We start from the raw sequence: 15711 nt of genomic DNA, 5'->3' as shown, positions 1-15711 counted from the left end.
GCTGTGTCCCTCAATGAACATCAGAGAAATTGATTTTACAGTAAGACAAAAATCCCATTATTTTGCAGTTGCTTTTGAAAATAATCATGTTCAATTTATTAACCTTTTCCTACATAATGCATATTGAAGTAGCAGTTTTAGTGAAAATCACTTGAACGTGGCTCTGTATTGTATGGAATGTGAAACTGGCTGATTCTTTATACATATTATAGCTATAAAATAACATTGTTATAACCATCTTCCGGATGTATGGAGGAAAGCATACATGATGTTATAAGCACCTTCAAAATGTATGGGGGAATGCATAGAGGAAAGTATATTGCTTGCCCTCTGTTCCCAGTGCAAGGTCATTTTTCATCCCTTCATATAAACACATAGTGTGGAAAGGATTGTGCAAGTCTTTGTGTTCAGTGAAAAGTATATTAACAAGTACATGAAGCAGTATGGGAGCGTCTTATTTGTTGCTGCCATAAAACGCACAATCCCTGGAATTCATAACAAGTGTCAAAGATACTCTTTAGAAATCTGCCTCACAGTTGTGCGACAGATTCATGTATGTGACGATGAGATGTATATAAATGTGATACAAATTTGACATCTCTTTTGAGAGTGGAGTTTTAGGACTCACTCACACTGCCCATATACTCAAATGCTCTTCATGTGTGGTCAGCTGTAGTTTTTTTTTTTTTAGTGTGTGCTCTTGTGGTGGCTGGGTTTATCCAATACGGGAAAAAGACCATCACTGCACAAAGTGCAAATGGCCTCTTACAGGTAAAGAAGTTGGGAGAGTAATGGGAACACATCAAATGTCCATTTCAGAGGAACTTAGTGGTATTAAACCGCCAACCATATATTGTAATATATTGCATCTTGCCAACTATGAGGTGTGGGGACTGCATTGGTTTTCTTTTTATCATCTTGCTTCCCCTCTGGTGATCTGGCCTGTAACCCACCCCCTGTATTAGTGGGCCCCCACTTTGGATGGAGGAGCACCTTTGGACAGCAGCAGTGTCAGTCTGGGGGGGAATGGTAGTCGTAGATGGACTAGCAGATTTAGATACACTAATTAATTGAAACCAAACTCCAGCTAACGCATCTATTTTACAGCTAATAATGAACTGCAAACACAGTACAGACAGGGCTAATTATGTTGAATATTGCTCTATATATATACCAATGCCAGCCATAAAAATAAACACACTGCTTAACTAAGCAAGCCTCTAATTTATTATAAAGAGAGTATAAATGCTAACATAAACACTAAAAGGATACTACAAAGCAAATAATGACAATCCATAAGAGGCCGTCCTTGCTAATCAACAGGAAGTATCTCATCTTTCCAGGAAGCATGTTATAGTCCCCACTAGGGGCGCCATCCGAGAATCACTATGTGAGAACATCCTATGAGGATACAAATTCCTATTCATGACTCCTTGTTGCGGACACCCTGCTGGGTAAACTTGCTCTGCTTTCATTCCAGGCCAGGTGTAATCAGGTTTCACCCATCCAGAAACATCTGATATTTGAACAAGAAAAACATGTTGCCTTCCAACAGGCACTTTTTTTTTTTTTTTTAATATGACTTTTTAAATTTTTACACCATTCCTTTAAAAACACTTCTTTTTTTATCACTTTTATTGCTATTGCAAGGCATGTAAACATTTCTTGTGATAGCAATACAGTATGACAGGTCCTCTTTATGGAGAGATCTGGATTCAACATCTCTCCTCTACCCTCAAAAGTATAATATATATCTATATATACAGTATATATATTTTTTTTATGTTTTTCTTTAAGAAAAAAAAATCCATGTTTACATGGCCAGAGAACGAAGTAACGTCAACGTCTCTCTGGTCCTCCAAGGGCATAGAGCAGAGGCCATCTTGTCATCACTTGTCTCTATGGGAAAACCCTGCCGATGCCGGATGGTTCCCCGGCTCAGTAGTCGTTAACCTCAGTGCGGGGAGCACCTCTCCTGCCACTTCTAAAAGTGATCCCACAGGGAATCCGCCACCGGGATCAATTTCATCAGAAAGCTGGCTACCTGGGGAAAAAAAAAAAAAAAACGGGGTAATGACATCTAGCTGCAGCCATAACTCTGGTATTTAATGTCAAAATCATTACATAAATTCAGAGTTAGCCAGTCGGCAATTGGTTAATACAGTGATCAATGATCTACACTGGCACTGTACTAATGGCCCTGGCTGGTAAGGGGTTAACATCTAGGCTGACCAAGGTGTTAAATGTGTCCCTAACAATGTGTAATGTGCGTTTCTTTTACTAAAGATCTCGGTTTCTCATCCCTGCTTTGCGGGAGGGGCGCGCATGTGAGTTCCCTAAACCCAGAAGTAGGGAATGATGTAGCAGTACAGTGCTTTGCCTGCAGTGGCCGCTCACCCACAGTACATTGCCGGTAGGTCAACGCTAAGTGGCTAATGTAACAGTGCAAGATGCATGTTACAAGTCTGTTTCTTTTTAAAGCCAGAAGGTGGTCATGGCAGTCAGGCATCCAGCATTTTCAGAAGGAGATCATCAGTGTTGCATGCGTCTCTATAGGAAATGTTTAGCATTTCCTTTGCTAACCTAACTTATTGTTCTTTAATGGTGCAGTTGTTTGTTTTAGTCTAGAATGGAAATACTAGGTGTGACTCCTTAGAGCAGGGGAGTCCAACTCAATTTCATCTCAGACCACGATCAGCAGCATGGTTTTGCCCTCAAAAGGCTGGTTGTATCTGGATTGCACTATGTACAGAGTGGAGAGTTCAGGGGTGTGCTATGTACAGAGTGCAGGATTCAGGGGTGTGCTATGTACAGAGTAAGCAGGGTTCAAGGGTGTGCTATGTACAGAGTGCAGGGTTCAGGGGTGTAATGTGTACAGAGTGCAGAGTTTAAGGGTGTGCTATGTACAGAGTGCAGAGTTTAAGGGTGTGCTATGTACAGAGTGCAGAGTTTAAGGGTGTGCTATGTACAGAGTGCAGAGTTTAGCAGTGTGCTATGTACAGAGTGCAGAGTTTAGCAGTGTGCTATGTACAGAGTGCAGAGTTTAGCAGTGTGCAATGTACAGAGTGCAGAGTTTAGCAGTGTGCTATGTACAGAGTGCAGAGTTTAGCAGTGTGCTATGTACAGAGTGCAGGGTTCAGGGGTGTGCTATGTACAGAGTGCAGAGTTTAAGGGTGTGCTATGTACAGAGTGCAGAGTTTAAGGGTGTGCTATGTACAGAGTGCAGAGTTTAAGGGTGTGCTATGTACAGAGTGCAGAGTTTAGCAGTGTGCTATGTACAGAGTGCAGAGTTTAGCAGTGTGCTATGTACAGAGTGCAGAGTTTAGCAGTGTGCTATGTACAGAGTGCAGAGTTTAGCAGTGTGCTATGTACAGAGTGCAGAGTTTAGCAGTGTGCTATGTACAGAGTGCAGAGTTTAGCAGTGTGCTATGTACAGAGTGCAGAGTTTAGCAGTGTGCTTTGTACAGAGTGCAGAGTTTAGCAGTGTGCTATGTACAGAGTGCAGAGTTTAGCAGTGTGCTATGTACAGAGTGCGGAGTTTAGCAGTGTGCTATGTACAGAGTGCAGAGTTTAGCAGTGTGCTATGTACAGAGTGCAGAGTTTAGCAGTGTGCTATGTGCAGAGTTTAGCAGTGTGCTATGTACAGAGTGCAGAGTTTAAGGGTGTGCTATGTACAGAGTGCAGAGTTTAGCAGTGTGCTTTGTACAGAGTGCAGAGTTTAGCAGTGTGCTATGTACAGAGTGCAGAGTTTAGCAGTGTGCTATGTACAGAGTGCAGAGTTTAGCAGTGTGCTATGTACAGAGTGCAGAGTTTAGCAGTGTGCTATGTACAGAGTGCAGAGTTTAGCAGTGTGCTATGTACAGAGTGCAGAGTTTAGCAGTGTGCTATGTACAGAGTGCAGAGTTTAGCAGTGTGCTATGTACAGAGTGCAGAGTTTAGCAGTGTGCTATGTACAGAGTGCAGAGTTTAGCAGTGTGCTATGTACAGAGTGCAGAGTTTAGCAGTGTGCTATGTACAGAGTGCAGAGTTTAGCAGTGTGCTATGTACAGAGTGCAGAGTTTAGCAGTGTGCTATGTACAGAGTGCAGAGTTTAGCAGTGTGCTATGTACAGAGTGTAGGGTTCAGAAGTGTGCTATGTACAGAGTGTGGAGTATGTTTTGTAATGAGTGCAGTGTTCAAGGGTGTGCTATGTATAGAGTGCAGGGTTCAAGAGTGAGTTACGTATTGAGTGCAGAGTGTAGGGTTGAGCTATATACAGAGCGCAGGGTTTAGGGGCAACCCCAACCCCCCCAAAGCTTCCTCCCATCTCTCTCTCTCCTACCTGGCCTGGCTCTAGTACCACCTTGTGCAGGCGGCTCTGGCTCACCTTGCAGGTAGATCGTTCTCTCTCAGATTCTGGAGATCTGTTTTCACTGGAAGTGTGTTTAGGGATCTGTTAGTTCCAGGAGCCTCTGAGAGAAAAGCTGTCTCTTGTAAACACAGAAAGCTTCTGTGTTTACCAATGACCGCGAGGAGCGAGAGCAGAGGGTGAGAGTCTGAGGTGGCGGAGTGTTCTGCCACATTCCAGCTGCAAAACTGGATGCGAGTGCCACATGACAAGGCCTTGAGGGCTGGATTTGGCCTGTGGGCCTTGTGTTTGACATATGTGCCTTAGAGAAATTACCAGACAGATCTGGTTTTCCTGTAGGTTTGTTTTCTTCCTCGATGCTCGTTTTTCTTTGTGTATTTGAATGTTTTGGTCCTTCAGCTAGGAAAATACTAATTTTCTATCCCCTCCTTTCATGTCTTCAAGAATTTGATGGCATTTGGCTCATGGGAAAGTGTGAAGTGGTTATGGAACTCATATTATAGAAGCCCTAATTGAGTGCTAATAAATGTTCCCTTTGTAGAAACACATATTTAATGCACAGTGGGCCTTTCCTGACAGAGATGGAAGGTATTATGGGATGTTTTAGTAATGTTGTCTTCTCTCTCGGGATGTTGTGTTGTATGAAACATTAGGCTAATGTTCTTCTCACACGGGGGCTTACTTTATGCAGTATAGGTTAATTCTGTGTACTCGTACTGAATCTCACGTGATTTATGATGTAGTGTAGTCTATTGTTTTCCCCTTTAGTGTGATGTATAGTAATGTGCAGGTTATCTGACAGGCTAATGCTTCGCATTCAGCAGGTGACTCACACAATGCATGGTCAATAGAATGCTGACTACGGCTTAACAGCATCAGAATGAGGTGTAGGACTGAGTTTGTACATTGCTTTGCCATCACTTTGCTGATTTTCAGACAGTTGTGTTAAATTATTAAGATGTATGAATACCATGTTTTTTTACTGTGTAGCCTGCTGGGACATTCGGCATCTTCTACTGAAGTTTGGTTACATGTGCACATTCAGTTAATACTCATGCTACATAAAATTGCCCAGCTAAAAGGCACACATGTATGTGCCCTGGTAGCCTGTTTCTTAGATATAACACAAGACCTACCATAAGCACCAAAACACTCCATGAAAGTACACTATATTGCCAAAAGTATTGGGACACCTGCCTTTACACACAAACTTTAATGGCATCCCGGTGTTAGTCCATAGGGTTCAATATTGAGTTAGCCCATCCTTTGCAGCTATAACAGCTTCAACTCTTCTGGGAAGGCATTTGTGAGGTCAGGCACTGATGTTGGACAAGAAGACCTGGCTCGCAGTCTCTGCTCTAATTCGTCCCAAAGGTGTTCTATTGTGTTGAGGTCAGTACTCTGTGCGGGCCAGTCAAGTTCCTCCACCCTAAACTCGTTCATCCATCTATTTATGGAATTCCCTTAACCACTTGAAAACCAGGCCTTTTTCTGACATTTGTTGCTTTACAAGTTAAAAAACACACACACACACAGGGCTGACGCGTTTCTCCGCTTTTATGAAATGCTGCTCTATGGAATTGAAATGCTTGACTTTTACACATGTTTGTGAGTAGCTGATTTTTACCCTTTTAATGTTAATAAAACTCGCTGGGGATAATGCGCTAGGCTGGTGCGCCCTTTCTTTGTTTTGTATTTACAGTGTCTGGTCGACCACCCCGGTCGTAGAGGGCAGCAAAGCCTAGCCGTAGTGGATGCCAAGTTAAGTACAAGTTCCGAGATAGAGGCAGCCTGAGGACCAGGTTCTGAGCGCAGGAGCAGGGTGCTGAGCACCACTAACTTTTTCTGGAATAACAGCCAAGCGGCTGCTTAGCTGCATTGGTTGTTTTTACAAGAGTGTAATAAACCGCACCAAGGTATTTACTACCAAGGTGATGGCTGCAGGTATCACCCTGATACAACCACTTGAAGCCAAATGACGTACAGGTACGTGATTCGGCTGCAAGTGATTAATTTGCAGTGATTTCCTCTCCCTTCCTGTTTATGGAGCAGGAAGTGAAGTGAAATCTTCGTAATGGAACACAGATGGTGATAAAAATCTTACAGGTTATAACCCTCCCTTACTCTATCCAAAATGGAAAAAAAAAAAAAAAAGTTTTACCTATAGTTTCAATTTAATGTAAAATAAATATTGGAAGAAAGGTACTTCCATTGTTTTCAAGAAAGGGTGGCAACCAGAGCAAGCCACTAGAGTGCAGCTATTGTATATTTGTATAACTTTGTATGCACTGAATTGATAAAAGGAAACATTATATCAGTAACCAAAAATGTCAGGCTACAAGACTTGTCTGCTTAAAGCAACTTTGAGATGTCTTTTTTTTGGCTCAATTATTCTTTCTTCTTGTCAATTTCAAGGTTAGACTTATACAGTAGTTTTAGGGACCGAGTGGAAGGCCTTGTTCTATTTATTCTGATCAGTTGTCTGTGACTTCTCATGTGTCTAGTGAGCTTCCATGTAATTGGTGGTGCTCTGCACTGGGCCACATGTCAGCTCACTTGGCCTATTAGTCAGAAATTCCATATGGATGCATGTGTGATTGTGTGATGGGAGAAGAGGAGAGCTGTGTACACTTCATAATAACACATATAAAAATACAGTCACTGCTGTCCTTCTGGGAATCGGGGTGATTACGGCTGAGGCATGCCCTGCTTTGTGTGATGCCTATTACATTCTCAGGCGTCTCTTGGCCTTGCTGCGTTCCTGAACCCCGAACTGCCTGATTAGAATAGTGATTGGTTCCTCAGGTCTTTGCAAATGGCACTAAGTCACCACGGCAGAGACTGAAATCCATGCTAATAGAAACCATCCTGTCATCTGTAGCAGCGTGGACCAGCTCTTATGCAAATTGTGTACTGTAATTCTAATGTACAACGTGTACCTGTACCATGAAAGGACCGGCTTCTTCCCGACTGGTTAACATCCGTAATGATTCTTTTTCAAGGCTGAATAATTTTATGACACATGCCGCCGAATGTGTATTTGTCAGGGATGGAAATTTTCACTACTGCAACTAATAAATTGGGGTTTATAATGTATGAGCGTGGATCCAGAACAAGGGTTGCCAAGCTTTTTATGTGCTTCCCTTATGTTCTTTACAACCCTAGTCTGCATTATGGTCGCACAAGAAATTATGCATTTTTTAAATATTATTATGTACATGACCTCAATTACATACATTTTATATTTAATAATATACTTAATCTTTATACAGCACTAAGTTAATTAAAAGTGTGTTATATTTGTAATGGTTCTGGAGCTGATTTTACCCTGTGGTAAATCATCATAATTCATTTAGATTGCTGGTATTTTACTGTACTTCATTTTTATTTTGAGGCCAGGAGGGAGCGCAAAGTGTTTTTGCAATGTGCTGCAATCCAATGTGCCATATACAATTTCCAGATTTACCTTTCCATTAGTTTAGTGCAATGATGGGGCTTACAAGACTTTGCACATTTCTCCTGATTTCCTAGTTCTGTTTAAGTCCTGAATTTACACAGCCTTGCCCCAGACAGCAGCGTCAGGTAGGTGACCGCAATATCTTCTCCTGGAGTTAGAGTAGTTCCACTTTTGTTGAGATAAAACATTCCCCTCTGGGTGATCTATGTACAGTGCAGGGATTTCAGCAAACTTAGTTGCAGATTCCTACCTTTTGTTGTTCTGAAGAAAAAGTGGTTTGTTTGGCTGCCTTTAGGCGATCCTTGAAAACACATTTATCAGGAAAGCCTACCCCACCGCCACCTCAATCAGATCACCCCCCCATAGCTATTTCCCTTTGTACCCCCCCCCTCACCCCATCTGCAGGAATTCATCACTGACCCCCATCTGCAGAAATTCATCACTGACCCCCATCTGCAGAAATTCATCACTGACCCCCATCTGCAGAAATTCATCACTGACCCCCATCTGCAGAAATTCATCACTGACCCCCATCTGCAGAAATTCATCACTGACCCCCATCTGCAGAAATTCATCACTGACCCCCATCTGCAGAAATTCATCACTGACCCCCATCTGCAGAAATTCATCACTGACCCCCATCTGCAGAAATTCATCACTGACCCCCATCTGCAGAAATTCATCACTGACCCCCATCTGCAGAAATTCATCACTGACCCCCATCTGCAGAAATTCATCGCTGACCCCCATCTGCAGAAATTCATCGCTGACCCCATCTGCAGAAATTGCTCAAATCGTCCTCTTTGCTCCTCCCATGCTCTCCACCAGGACATCTCCAGAACTTCCTTCATCCTCTAGGACTCCCTACCCCAATATGTGTGGTTAGCTCCCGCCCTGGCTGCCTTAAGGCGATCTTTGAAAACACATATATCAGGAAACAATACCCCACCGCCACCTAAATCAGATCACCCCCACAGCTATTTCCTTTTGTACCACCAACCTGCCCCCTCCCTCCCCTTCCCTCCCTCCCCTCCCTCCCCTTCCCTCCCTCCCCTTCCCTCCCTCCCCCTCCCCTCCCTCCCCCTCCCCTTCCCTCCCTCCCCCTCCCCTCCCTCCCTCCCCCTCCCCTCCCTCCATCCCCCTCCCCTCCCTCCCCCTCCCCTCCCTCCATCCCCCTCCCCTCCCTACATCCCCCTCCCCTCCCTCCATCCCTCCCTTCCCCTCCCCTCCCCCCCCTTTAGATTGTTCACTCCATGCGCAGGGCCCTTCTACTCATTTTGTATTGTATTGTACTGTAATCCTACATTTTTTAACAAATTTATAATGTAAAGTGCTACACAAACTGTTGGCACTATATAATAAGATTATATAATATATAATCATAATAAGTCCTCACACTGCTATCTCCTCCTGTTAGCATGTTCTCCTTGTTAGCACAAGTGTATGTAGCACAGCTGATCGGTGTTGACCTTCCCTCCTTACCTTATTGCTGCTATTTCAGGAATTACAAAATCAAATCCTGTTACGTAAAGTAGCGGCAATTAACATGTATTTAATAGCAGATTTAATTTGTCTTTTTGATGTTCAGGTTTATGTCCATTAATTTACAGTAATTTCAAGGCTAGAAACAAGCATGTTCTTTTGTAACTGTTTTCCTGTTAGACATCTGACAGAAGGCCTCTATGGGCTTATTGTATGAAATCCTTTTTAAAAATTTCAATAGTTTATTGATTTTATATAAAAAGTCCAACCTCCTTTTCCACTACACAGTTGTGAATCTTTTGTTTTCAAGATGCAGTAGATGCCCAGAAATATATTTGGTTTTCATTTTCGATTAACTAACTGAATAACATTTTTTATCCTACATCCAGTCCTTTAAGCAAAATCTGTGCTTTAAAGGTACAGGTACACTTTTGAAAGCCTAAGTTTAGCTAAAATCAAAAACGTAAAAATCAGCAAAAGGGGCATAAATGTTAGTATAATCTGTCTCTTGTGCTTCTTCAATCATATATATAGAAAGAAAGAAATCTATATGGCTTAGCTTGTCTTTCCCGTAAAATTGATTCAGACCAATGAGTGCTTCTCCCACTGGACTGTGTGTGTGTATATATGTGTGTGTGTGTGTGTATATATATATATATATATATATATATATATATATATATATATATATATATATATGTATTTATTTTTATTTTGTAGAACGGCACCCACGGGTCTTAAGAGGCGTACACAGGACTGCGGTTCCAAATCAAAGTTTAGATGAGGCAGAAGCCCGTCGTCCTCATGTCACGTTCTCTACAGCGGGCTTGTGCCTCGTTGAAACGTCTAAATTGAACCCTTGTCGTGCATTCGCCTTTCAAGACCCGTTGGAGCCACTCTCGCTTTTAGATTGTATGCGCTGCAGTCTTTGCTTGCCACCTGGGTCCGTTTTCTTGTCCCTAGTTTGTGTGCGGTGGCAACCATTGGATATCTATATACATATATATATATCCAAACCTTGCCAAAGGCCAATGCATTCTCCACCCCCATTGCTACATCATGAATACACTCCCCAGCCACAAATTGGCCCAGTACAGTGACAGCATCCTGGCAGGCTCACTCTTGTAGTTTCAGGGTAGAACCCAAAAACCTCTGAGCCCATCCGTAACGCTCCATTCACACACTACAATCACAAAACACAGGTTCAGGTGCCATACTTTCAAGGGCACCTAAAATGCAGGGCGTTTTGCCGCAGCTTATCATGCAGCAATCGCGGGAACTTGCATCGCATGAAGCTTGTCACCCAGAAGAAGCTCCTAGTCCTTTTTGGGCAACGAGCTTCACGATTTACTGCGCAATGAATTGTGCCAAAACCGCACTGCATTTAAGTTGCCATTGAAAATGGCACCTAAACCTGCGCTTTGCGATTCTAGTGCCTTTTTGAGATTGGGAACACAGGGAAATCATTGTGGTTCTGCCCGCAAAATAGCCAGATGTGAAAGGAGCCTAAGTGCCGGTTCACACACATATGAGATGTCAGACATCGCATGTGATTCGCACTGCACTGCTGTCCAAATCACATGCAATGTCTGTGCGGTGCAAATTGCAGAATGTATGGCTGAATTTCCATCGCATTTGGGCCAAAGTCGCACAGGACCCTGTTTTGGTCAACACCAGAATCTGATCGAATGGGTGTTCACACCTATGCGATCCGATTCCTGTCCGAACTGACAGTTCACACTGTGATGTGCGAACTAATCTGGGGGTGTCGTTAACTTTGTATTGACACCCCCAGCAGTTCGTATATGGCAGTGTGAACTGCCTGTGAATCGGGTGTGATGCAGGAACTCGCAGTGGATTTGCACCAATGTGAACCGGCACTAAAACACTGTGTTTTTTTATTTTTTTTTTTTCTCCAAAATGACTTGCTACATAGTGCAAGCTCATGTAGACAGGCTTTGTTTTGAACACAGTATTTGAACATGGACTTCAGTAGAACTTATTTTAGCAAAGAAAAAAATTGCATAGCAGGTCAACCGAAGCCTCAGTATAGTCAGAAAACCTACACAATCACTAAAAATTAAAAATCCTATCAAAATGCAGATTAACGATTAAAGTGCTCTTTAAAGCGGAACTCCACCCAAAAGGGGAAGTTCCACTTTAAGGACTCGTCCCCTGCTCTCTTCTTGCACAATTGGCACTTCTATGTAGCAAGGGGGAGAGGGGGCAGTAGGTACCCAATTTTGACAAGTACCTGCTTGAACTTCTGTTCCCTAATCAGGGTGGGCAGCGTGACTCGCGCATGCACAGTTGGCACCCGGCTGTGAGGCAGCAAGCGGTCACAGCCGGGTGCCCATAGTAAAAATGCCGGTGCCGCTGAGGGAGGACAGAGGATGAAGACGGCTGGGGTAATCTCACCACTGGCCCGGTGAGTGGCTGTTCTGAAAATCAGCAGCTACACTTTTTGTAACTGCTGACTTTTATCTTTTGATAGGTGCCTGGAGGTCCTCTTTAAGTACTTGTCAGGCACTGAAATATAAAGCTCTAGTAGGAATCAATAGGAGCTTGAACCTTGAGAATAGAGAAAGAAGGAGGGTGGAGCTTAAGGGAAGGGAGGGGGAGAGAAGGGAAGGGGGGAAAAAAAGAAAAGAGGGTACAGGTTTCGATGATACTCCCTAACCCCATCATTCTGAACCAGATCTCACTTACCCCTTTTTCTCCTTTGCGCCCAACCTTAATACACACACCCTCATAAAACCCATATAATGAGCATTATTGACTGACTACAGAATGCTCAACACTATCGCTATCTCTTTTCCAACCACCTTCCCTCCCTACCCCTCTTAGGCCCTATTCACATGGGCAGTGCGCCCGACAGACTCAGTTTTGCTCAGCGGGGGTTCGATCCGCCGATCCCTGCTGAGCAGGAGGATGACAGGTCTGTCTCCGCTTACTTTGCAGAGACGGTGCCGTCAGAGCCCCGCTCTCCTCTATGGGAGATCAGATGAGAATGGACCGCCTGTCCATTTTCATTCGATCCTCTCCGATCCAATCCTCCAGACGGATGGAAAATAGGATTTCCATCCGTCCGTATTTCATGGACAGGATCCGCTGCTTCATAGGGCTGCATGGGGTTTCTGATCAGGTCCACCTGAAAAACTGACAGGCGGACCGGTTCGGAAAGCCCATGTGAAAGGGGCCTTACTCAACGGGTTCATTTTATACTTATGTAAACAGTCTTCAGGCTAACTACCTAGCTTTCTATATCTAATTAATGATGTTTAGTGTGTGTTTTTTTTTTTTTTCTACATGTTAGCTGACATTTATTGCCTTGCTACTCGACTAATCGAATGCATAAACCTGAATACCTTACTCGATATTGTCTCATTTGTACCTGTTAAACCACAATAACATATGTAATATAAAGCTCGCCTTCACGGACCCTAAATATGTTATCAGAGTGAAGTCTCAGCCAAGATGCGTTCAGCAATCTTTTTGAGTTCTATTCATATCCTTGCTTAAAGATGCTGAGAAGTTCTTAAAATACATACTTGTTAATTGTTGAGAGACGGCTGACAAACTTGTGTAGTGTAATGTTTTGCTGCACCGCACCGGAACAGGTGGCTGGAACAAGGGGGCCGCTGCCTCTCCCCACTTTACCAATCAGACTGCAGCAAGGACTTGGAAAGGTGCCCAGCAGCAAGCGTCAACTTTTCTGGGAACCTGTTTTTGAGACACCCACTGAACAGACCTTCTTAAATAATTAAAGATTGGTGGAAAAAATAGAAGTTTGATCCGTGCAATGCATACTCTTTACACATGTTGGGATAAGATGAGCTTTCTATTGTAAAGTTATTGTTATTGTATGGCATATTATTTTCGGGTAGTTGTCCTGGTATGCAGAGTAGTTGAAGAATTGTGTGCTTAATGTGAGAATTCTGATTGTGATGACAATAATAATAATTATTCTTTTCATTTCTCTGTTCTGTTCTGTTTTTTTTTTTTCTTTTATTCTTCCTTCCTCCCCCCTCCCCTTTTTTTTTTCTCTACCTTTATGTGCCCCTCGTTTTTCTGTATATCCCAGCGGAGCGCCAAAACCTGGAAACAGAGAATGTGACAGTGGTGGAAGGAGAAGTTGCAACAATCAGCTGCCGGGTGAAAAACAACGATGACTCCGTAATCCAGTTGCTTAATCCCAACAGACAGACCATCTACTTCAGAGACTTCAGGCGTAAGTTACTCCATTATGAATGAATATACGTGTCGGATTTTTCTAGAGCTCCCGGTGGATGTACGGTGTGACTCCCCTTCCCAAATTTTACTCACGCATGGTGTGCTGTGTGTATGTTGGGGCTTTGTCTTAAGTAAGAAGTCATCAATTATTTCTGAGAGCCATTGTGATAGCAGGGGACCTAAATAGTGAAGGATCTCTGACCGAGAATAATTGACTCTCAGGGGTTAAAACATACCATATATAAATCCAATTTTTTTTTTTAAGCATCTTCTTTTTTTTTTTTTTTCTTTTACAGTATTTGGTTCTTGATGGGATAGGATGATTTGGATATTTTGTAACACTAGCTGCCATGTTGAATAGGTGGATAGGGTGTTCCCCCTCAGTTGACGTGCCTCACCTTCCTCTTTACTCCTCGCCAGGCAAGTGCTGGGAGCCAGAGACAGCTATAAAATTAGCCGTCTTCTTGCTAGCTGGATTATTTGTGCCAGGGTGGGGCACCCTGTCAGAAAACGTAGCTAATGTTACTAGGCACCTAGGAAGATGGGATGATGTACTTCATGTGTTTGTACCATCAGGAACTGGATGCAGTAAAGCAAAACAAAAGTAATACTCATTTTGAATAGTTAGGCAGGCCATAGATGATGCAATTTCTTTATTTTTTATTACTGCAGCCATGGGTTGCAGGAAAGAAATTTGTTCCCTTCCCCGAATTCTTTCCGCAGAGCTATGGTGTTCCCTACAGTGGGGGGGAGAAAGAGTTGTCACTGGGAGCCATCCCTGTTGGGAAAACACAGGGATTATTGACTTGGGTACATTCAGCCCGCCCATGGATCACTCAGTTCTTGTCTGGTCCCTGCTGAACCGGCCAAGATTTAAACCATATATGGCTGGCTTTAGTTAGTCTCCTACTGGGTTATATTACCGTCCGAAAAGCGCTTGGGGACAGAAGAGAGCGCTGTGACAAGCTAGAGGGGAAATGCTGCTGGTTAAAACAGTCAATTGAAAACCCAATGATATGTGAGGTGTTAAAGAATATAGGCAGCCAGCTGTCAGCGCAAGAAGCAACTCTATAGCAAAACATAAAAGGAGACCGCAGTGTCAATCTGAGTGCAGTATTAAAATCAGCTCAATTTATTTAAAGGTAAAAAACTCAGAATAAAGAAGTAAATCAAGCATGTAACAAGCAGTGAGCCTCTGCATGAATCTGGGTCGCTGTGCTCCGTGCCAGCTTCAGTCCTTGCTGTGCTGGTGGTTTCCAGGCTTCCACAGCTGACGAGCAGACATGGGGCTGACCGCTTTACGTCACCGGATGGGCAGACAAGTAGGCGTGATGGCGCCCGTTCGGAGCATGTGTGCTTCTTCCTCAGACCATGACCGAGACTGAAGCTGGCACTGAGCACAGTGGCCCGGATTCATGCAGAGGCTCACTGCTTGTTACATGCTTGATTTACGCCTCCGTCCTGTGAGTTTTTTTACCTTTTAAGTAAATTGAGGCCATTTTTATTCTACACTCATTGGCGCTGAAATCAAAAGTGTACAGTTGTCATGAAAGGCCACAGGTGAGAGGAAATCTTCCAATTTGTACCTCAGTGAGTTTGGGTTAAACTCTACTCTATCCAGAACAAAAAAAATGTCTTGATATAGATACTTTAAATTTGGCCATGTACTGATCAAAATTCGGTCAGTTTTATAGGAAGATATTGGAAAACCTTTCTCGATCATTTAATCAGCTGCAGGTGGCGGGTTGGTGGGTAGGGATCGGTGTGTATATGGGGATTTTTCCATTGTGTGGATGGAGGTATCTGCTAGTTTCTTCTTTGTTCAGCCTGCTGGCTGAATAAAGAAAAAAAAGTAACGAAAAGCTCATAGTGTATGGCCAACTTTAACGTGGTTGTGAACCATAACTTTTCATAGCATCCAGATTCCTATTAGAAAAGCTGTTTTGTGCAAAGCCTGGTTTTGGGGGAGATAATTATATATAAATGTATATAACTATATATGTATATAAAACACAACTGTATCCCATGTAATAAGAGATGCTCCCTTTAATGTCAATGTGTTCACATAGGTGGCATCAGAGTGCTTTTCACATTTGCACAGACATGTGGAAATGCTCTGCTATGTAAATAGCCTGTGTATCTTTAGTTGTATTCTTATGTAATGCCCCATTCTGTACAAGTCATGTGCATT

At 43.1% G+C, this 15711-nt stretch overlaps 1 protein-coding gene across 5 annotated transcripts in view; it reads left to right on the top strand.

Annotated features, from left to right (window-relative positions):
• The window catches only part of CADM1 (cell adhesion molecule 1), a 529619-nt gene that overhangs the window by 274920 nt on the left and 238988 nt on the right, over positions 1–15711 (top strand). For all 5 annotated transcript variants that reach the window (XM_082273840.1, XM_082273838.1, XM_082273837.1 and 2 more), the window contains one exon: positions 13372–13518. In XM_082273840.1, coding sequence (XP_082129966.1) covers positions 13372–13518 — 147 coding nt within the window. The remainder of the gene's footprint in view (positions 1–13371; positions 13519–15711) is intronic.

Source organism: Pelophylax lessonae (assembly GCF_965119305.1).
Source record: "Pelophylax lessonae genome assembly, chromosome: 12".
NCBI classification, from domain to species: Eukaryota; Metazoa; Chordata; class Amphibia; order Anura; family Ranidae; genus Pelophylax; species Pelophylax lessonae.
This window is presented reverse-complemented; position numbering and strand designations above follow the sequence as displayed.